Genomic DNA, 8,326 nt, shown 5'->3' with positions numbered 1-8,326 from the left:
TGTGGAACATGGTTTTCTATGTCATGTATTTAGTCGTATCTAATAAATATTATTTGAAGTCTGGTGATTACATTTAAATGAGTAACTTTACAATTTTCTCCTACCATATCTGACTTTTCAATTCAAATTAAATTATATTTTTTAACATTTCTCTGGTTATCTGGTGCACAGAACATGTTTAATGCACAGTTTAATGCAAAATGATTAATCTAATTCATACAAAAGAATAAGGAACAGAGGTACAGGTAAACATCATACAGTTTCTAGGAAAGAGCATTTCTGAAGTGAGAGAAGTTCTAGTGAAGTTCACATATAGTGAATGTGAATCCTGCCACTGGCAACTTTTTCCTGGTTTCCTTATTTGTACACCATAAATTCTATTTCTTCAAAATGTTTTAAAATAATGGATTTGTGAATATTTAGTTCAGTCATCTCCTGTTTTTTAAATTTCTGTCTCCATCCTGCAGTCAAATGCTTATGTCCTAATAACCCAGGAATAAATTTGAAGGTACTTCAAATATTTTTAATTTGAAAAGAAACATGTACTGTAAGATATGAAATGTTTTTCAACCCAGTCCTTTGTTAGTCTTATGTGCCATAAATCTTACAGAGTGTTAGCTATAAATGCAACATGCAGTTTGACAGCTATGTTTGATTTCAGTTCCTTAAATGATTATGAAGGAATAAAGATAATCCATTTAGACAGGAGCAAGAAACTCCAGTCTTTTATTTACCTTACTTTTGAGAATGTAAATTGTGTTTGATAATGAACAACTAAAGGAAAATCAGCAGACAACAGGAACCTTTCAACTCTTCGACAAAATTTTAGACCTCAGTAGCAAAATCCTTTTCCACTCCATTAGTCACAGGTAAAATCCCAGGCTGAAAGGGTTCATTGTTTCCTGATGTAAAAGGTAGCTCAATTCTCGCAGATTTTTATTCTCTTCAGTTTTAGCTGAAACATTGAAGCTCAAACATTGACAAGGCAAATGGTGTTGTGATTTAACTGGGTACAGCTCAGTCATGCAATTGTACGTATATTCTACCAAGACAACTCAGAAACTACCTGCAAAACTTGTTCTTTTAAGACACTTCAGTGTCAATCAGCCCATGGGGTGAAATATTCTCTGAAGTCACTTAAAATGTGTTGATCACATTAAATGAAATAAAAAGCAAGCATCAGTAGTCTCGTCATCTGTAAGAACACAGGCATCTGACATTCAAAAACATGTTGGGTAACAACCAACATCAATACTCAGCCTTAGTGTGGCTCCAGCTGAAGTCAAAGCAAATTGAATGGAAGTGAGATCGGCTACAGAGTTTATTTTATGTAAAATATAAACATGTTAACAGGAGAAAATACTGTTTTCTTATGTTACAACCTTAATAACCAACATGATTTTTATCTTACAGTTCTGCAGGTGGTGCAGGGCTCAATTACATGTACATGATGATTAAAAAGAGCAGATATTCATCTGTACACATACACTGAGTATTGTACGCTGTACTAGAAATCCAGTATTTGTGTGTCCCCAACTGTGTGCTTTATAATTCTGCTACCTCTTATTCCATTTAAAAAACTAGCACAAAATTTAAGTAGTTTTATTATGATTGCATCATTTTGACAAGGTAGAGAGGGACTATATATATACAAACTGATACACATATTCAAAGCCTCTGAAAAAAACCAACCCTTTCCATATTTCATCCTCTTCTCTTTCTTCTTCCTGCTACCCTACATTCATATCCATACAGGATGTGTGGCTTTACTCCTAAAGCATCATGATAAATAATGGAGCTTGTGTTAGGTCTTTTTAAATGAAAGCCACTGAGATTAGAAAATTGTCTCCAGGAAAACCACTGGCACCTGTAACATGGCATCCCTGATGCTGCTCTTGCTGTTAGAATGAGAGTTGAGAGAGGACTAGGAAACAATTTAGTATGTGGCCAGAGTCTGGTGTGGGACATTTCAAACATGAACACCATTGCAAATACAAAGCTGAGGTTTAAGCTCAGCCTCTCCAAGGAATGTATACCAATTAATGAGATTCTGGGGAGTGGGGACAGAGGGGTTGCAAACACTCATTAATTATCTACTGCAGCAAGCAATGTTTTGGTGAACTGCAAGATGTTTTCATGAAGGGCTTAGTCCTGCCACTCTGGAATCCTATGAGAAGGGTCACTATTATCTAGAGGATGGAGGTTAGGAAGCTGCATGTCAGCCCAGCTTCTCCTACAGACCTACTGTGCTATCACAGAAAAGTTACTTTTTCATATTCTTGCCACCTGCCACAGCCTTCATCAGAAGCACTAGGCTGTTAAATTGACTGCAGTGAATGGCACACACAAGTTAATTTATTTTACATAGTACAATAATCCCAAGTCTTGATAACCAAATGAAACAGAATTTATTAAAGAATTATAGCAAGAGATCATGAATAAAGGGAGTTATTTGCAGTTTTGTACTAAATCAGTCAGGCAAAGACAGCAACCAAACCTCCTAGAGGGTTAAGAATCATTAGTTTGTAAAATGGTGTGGGTTCAGCCAGATGGTCCCATCAGGTGGGCACATACCTCCTGATAGGTGTTATTTGACCCTGTATGCAAAAGAATTGTGCTATCTGAATAAATTTTGTAGACAGGTTCAAGCAATCTCTTTGAAGTAATGCATACTAACTGAAAAGAAATTAAATGGGTGTCCATCAAGCCTTGCCAAGGGCTATTTACATAGTGAGGGCCATGTTAAATTGAGAAGAAACACCTCAGGATCAGAACAGATGCAACAAGAAAAAGTTCTGGTCTTTTCATTGATCAAAGAAAATACAGTATTTAAAGCACTAGGAATAACCCTTGCATTAACAACACAGAAAGTCACTGGCTTTCTGATATGGACATCACAGATGCTGCCCTCTAAAACCCATCATTTTACACAAGAATTTATCTTAATTCATTATCTCTTTGCTTCATATTGGCCCAAATGAAGAGAAGAAAGATGAAAAATTTGCTCTCCTTGCCACCACACACACAGTGGCCAAGAATAATTGTGGCCCATCAGATTATTCACCGTTGAGACCAAACAGAGCATTTATAAAGCAGCAAAGAGAGCAATACCTGTATTATCAGCTGACTAACAGCTGACTCTGTGTCTGGTAAAAGAGAATTCTCCTGTAAGAACTAGAACTTTTCTAAATTCTAGTCATTGATAACTGTGTCACAGATTGAAGTATTGCAGTCATCCCCAGATGGGTCAGCAGGCAGAGAGCACAAGAGGCTGTGAAATGTGCAGAGTGCAACTCATCAGGTACTTTTTATACAAGAACAAATATGTGTGAAAATGCTTGGGCTTTCCAATTTTACAACCCAGCTAGGACTACAAGCCTAAAAATGGAAATTGAGTTGTAACTAGAGATATTGGATCACAAGCAAACAGTTCCAAAAGCAGTAAGACAAAGGCAAAATATTAAGCTGATTGGAATTTCACAAGATTGACATTGTTGCTTAAAGTGCTTGGGTTGATTACATTTAAAAAAATACAAAAAAATTAAAGCAAAACAAATAGTATTAACCACATAAGTTATTATACAAATACAGTAACAGACCAACAAAAGAAAAATAAATTAAAACAAACCCTTCTAAAAGATATTAGCAAAGAACAGGTACACAGCCAAAACTTAATAAAATTTCTAGTATTCATTCAGCTGTAAGACACTGCTCACAACTATCAGCCACATGCAGCAAAAAGGAGATAAAACAAAAAGGGTTTGCTGTTGAGAGGCATCAAATCACTGGCAGCTGCAAGCTGTCAGCTCAGATGCCAATACATGATGTTGGAACAGAAGAGTGACTGAAATGTAATGTCTGAAAAGGTTGTGGTAACACTTTAGGACCCATCGTGTAAGGTGAATTTCAGTTGAATTTATACTAAACCTGATAAGAAGGGAACTCCTACTTTGTTTTCTTTACTCCAACTGCTAAAGGAACAAAACTTTTCATACATAATCTAGCACTCTGAGGTAACTAAATTGTTAAAATAGAATTGACAGGAGTAATTTTGGGACCTAATTTCAAAAAGGTGTTCTGTTTCATTGGTATGGCTTTTCCATCACTCCACTCTTCTGCCTCCCTCTGCTATGTCACATTAGAAATTCCATAAAATCCTGACTGCCTGTTCTTGGAAGTACAGAAGCTGAGTTCTGAGCTCAACCTGTAAGATAACTGATTCATCAGCACTGCAGTGCTGTGGAAACACAGACAAGACAAAAATGAGGTTTTTTCTAAGTAAAGAACATCGTAATAGTATTTATAAATGGACAGTGCATCTCAGCAACAGCATGGGAAACAATTGGAATACTCCAATTGTTGTTAGACCTAATATACCTAGAACCTGACACCATAAAATGTAGTCATTTTAGGGAAGCACACAATAGTATTAGAGATCTGTGCTAGCATTTTGTTTTCTAGCTGCTAGCTGAAAGTCTTTTATTGTCTTAGGTATTTTTCCATTATTTCATAAGGGACTGGAAATCTATGCATAAGCATAAGAGAAAAAGGATTATGCTTTATTTAATCAACTGAAAAACTTTACACCATAAGACTGATCCTGTGGGGATCCCAGTCCTGCAAAACTTGAGTAAATGTGCTTAATTTCACAAAGAAGGGTTCCTCTGCCTAGACTGGCACAATTCATACAGCTGTGACAGACAGATTTTGGACTGAAGTCAAGACATTCAGCACACTGGAGACTGGATCCAATTTACAGAATTGTGACCACAACTTTGTTAATCAAAAGAAAATGCTCCTTAGTTTAGCCAATGTTAATATGAACTGTGTATTCCACAATGCTTCAGAGCTGATGTCAGACTACTGATGCTGGACTGGCGTGATACTAGTGCTGTGATCTTTGCACAGGCCAGCATGAATTAAAAATGCTTTTTCATACTTTGTGAAACAGCTTATTCTAGTAATTTTCCTCTCAATAACTTACTGCAATGATCTGTATGTTTTACAATCTAAAGCTGTCTTGCAGTGGAGAAAAATAGATTATTATTCTGCAGTTTAGCATTTAAATATGAATTCAAACTATTAACATTTTTAAAACCAATTTGCCCATAGGTCTATTGAAATAAGGAATATGTTTCCTAAAATTAAACTGATTTAAAAATTATTTTATGAAAATTTACTTTTCATATAAACATGAGCCCAGAAGATTCAAATTATGACCTTAAGATTATCTGATTTTTTGAATCTTTTAAAACAAAATAATGCTGTAAGAATGTTCAGTAGTGAACTGCAAAATACAGACCTTTGGTCCAGCACTGATTAATGCTGATCTAGAAAGTGATTTCATTCACAGTAAGGAAACCTTATCCGTTTTAAAAGGCCAGTCATTTTTATCTTTTTATACAGAAATTCTGAATGTTTGTAAATAAATCAATTAAAGAGGGATTTGCAGGTTTAGCTTTTCAGTGGAAAAGCTCCTGGGTCTCAGTGGGAGTTGAAGTCTGCTGTAAGATATCTATCTTCTGTATTAGAGACAGTACATTTCATTCTAACATCAATAAAAGAATAAGGGCTGCATCCTAATGCTTGTCTTCAGCCTGCATACCAGCCTTCATTCATGTGAGTGATCTCTGTAGACCACTACTCTCATTCACTTAAGTCCTCTAAGGTTACATTCTATGTCTCCCTTCTTGCATCAGTATAATAACATGATAAATCACAAATAATCTTTGCTGAAAAGTCCACTTCTATTTCTCATTTAGTGTAAAGTGCTACATTGCCTTAGTTTACAAAATGGCCATTGAAAAATCCAACTGAACTTCAAATGATGACACAGTAGAAGCTACTTAATTTTCACCAATATTTCACAAAATATATTTCACATTCACAGTAGAGAACAATGAAAAACACTATTATCTTTTCTACAGAAGACTAAAATATGAGATGCAGCTGAACTTCAAAAGCCATTTCTTGAAAGGGAGTGTTGGGCATAAAGTGTCAAGCAGGCTTCTTAAAGAAAAAAGACAAAAATCAACATTGTCTGATAAATACATAATGAGTGAATAAAATGTAACAGGTAGAATTAAATTTTGTGGGGTGAGAATATTTCCTTATAAATACTAGAACTGTCAGTCCCCATGAAGAGAAAGAGTGTTTTTGCTGTTATGTCATTGGAATAGGATTTTGGCTACTGAAGTTCAAGAATTGTATAATGGAGTGGAAGTGGCAAACTGAAGAAGGTAGCTACCCAGCATGACCACTGACTCAAGCCACTATCAATCCCTTCTCACACCCTATTGATACTTTCTTCTACATTTATTCTTTGCCAAATTCAGGTATTCAGGTGAATTCAGAAATTTTATTAGCCAGTGCATGACAAGTGCCAGCCAAATTAATCCAGAAAAATTACAAACTTAGTCTTTTGTACTAATTTTGAAATCAAGCACTCCAGATCCCTATCTGTTTCTGTGGTGACAAAACTCTGTCAAATATGACCAAAATGTTAAGGATGATATATACATGATAGCATGTACACTAGTGGTTGCTATGTATCACGTTTCTAAGAAATTGACTCTGTCTTGAGAAATGAAAATGGGACCTACAGATATTTAGAAAATTGCAGGATCAAGTTGTGTCATATGTACAAACAATGCTTATTTAAATGGACTGGATAATTTCAGTCCTGATGGATATGTTACATGTGAGCAGTGTTGCAATCACAACACAATCCAAGTAAACAATCTATATAATTTTAACAAAAATGTAAGCTCAATCTTTTTAAAAGCAACTTATCTCTGTATCATATGTGCGATCTTACTCCCTTTATTCCAGTGCTCTGTAAATTCTGAAATCTCACCTCATCTGTACTATCTCATGACAAAGTGGCTGAACATACAGAATTACTTAGTTCCAGTGTAATTTAAATCCCTCTATGTGAATTTTAGGTCTGTGGTTACACTCTGAAAGTTTTTAACAATAAAAATTGAAATGATTTTGGAAGAATATCTTTTCTGCAGCAGAGTAACATGTAAAAAAAATCCCCTATACAACCACAACTCAAATAAACATGAAACTGATTCTTTTCCTTACACTTAAAAGGGCTAAGTATATGTCAGGATGTATTTAAAGGAATGCTTTGTAAATCAACACACTCCAAAACCATCTAGAAAGTTTTAAATAATTTTGTCCTAAATGTAATGAACACTTTCATATAAAATACTACTCTAGCTGGATTGGGTTTAACAGTTGACATCCAAATCTTATTATCTGTAAATGTTAGTCCATATAAATTCCACTAAAATCTGACTTCAATTAGCTCTTCAATCAGACTTAAAAACTACAAACAACCCACCCCCCCCCAAAACAAAGTTCTGAATGTCAAGAATGGACGGTTACAGTCAGCATCACATAAACCATGGAACAGGAGACAGTGTATTGTTGTTCAACCATCCGAGATGTGGGCTGTGTAAAAGTCACTTCGGGGGAGCTGGTGCCTTCCTTTGCGTGCAGCATCCTTGTGCGCAGTCACCACGGTTTGCCAAGTCACTCTCTTGACTGGTAGAATAAAATATAGCCAGACTCTGAATTTTTTGATATATCAGAGGTCAGACCGTAGAATTCTTCAATAGCTTGAGCATCTATTTTCTGCAAAATAGATATTTTTTTAATATGCTGTTAGATAAAACAAATACTAAGTACAGATTAAATTACTGCAATTAGCAAATTCTGTTTGCAATTTAAGCCGTGAAAGGGTAAAGATTAGGGGCTGAGCCCTGCTGATCTCACTCATGAAATTGATAGGCATGTTTCTGTCACTGAACATAACTGAATTAGGCTTTTTCCAATAACAGAGAGACTCCTTGGAATGCAGTAATAAACACTGGTAAAATACATAAATGTGACCATGTGATCCCATCTTTTTCAAGTTTTCAGAAATCTTCCTCAAGACTTGCCCCATCCAGCATCCCAGTGGTTACTTTCCTTACCACTTGGGAAATCAGACTCAAACCCCCAGTTTTGTCAGTGGGCCACAATGACATAAAAGGGTTTGCATAAGAATGAATTTCAGAGTGTTCAGACAGAATCTGCAATAGCTGTGGGACAGATTCTACTCTAATCTATATTCAGGCAATCCCAGATCAATAACACAATTCAGACTTTCTTGCAACTTCCCTATTCAAAACTGAAAATTCTACAGCAATGCTAGATTTACTTAGTTCAATTTTACCAAGTGAAACGGTTTTAATGAATTAAATATATTTTTTTAGATATAGAAAACATGCAAAATTAAACTCTTTAAGTCTGGTATTAAAAACATTTGATCTTG

At 35.4% G+C, this 8,326-nt stretch overlaps 1 protein-coding gene across 1 annotated transcript in view; it reads right to left on the bottom strand.

The window, feature by feature from the left end:
• Positions 1-1,303: 1,303 nt before the first annotated feature.
• USP46 (ubiquitin specific peptidase 46) overlaps positions 1,304-8,326 on the bottom strand; it is a 34,248-nt gene continuing 27,225 nt past the window's right edge. The window contains exon 9 of the mRNA XM_066548438.1: positions 1,304-7,644. Coding sequence (XP_066404535.1) covers positions 7,543-7,644 — 102 coding nt within the window. The 3' untranslated portion in view covers positions 1,304-7,542. The remainder of the gene's footprint in view (positions 7,645-8,326) is intronic.

This window comes from Molothrus aeneus, chromosome 4 (genome assembly GCF_037042795.1).
Source record: "Molothrus aeneus isolate 106 chromosome 4, BPBGC_Maene_1.0, whole genome shotgun sequence".
Taxonomy (NCBI): Eukaryota; Metazoa; Chordata; class Aves; order Passeriformes; family Icteridae; genus Molothrus; species Molothrus aeneus.
Note: the sequence above shows the minus strand (reverse complement) of the source record. Positions and strands in the feature narration are given on the sequence as shown.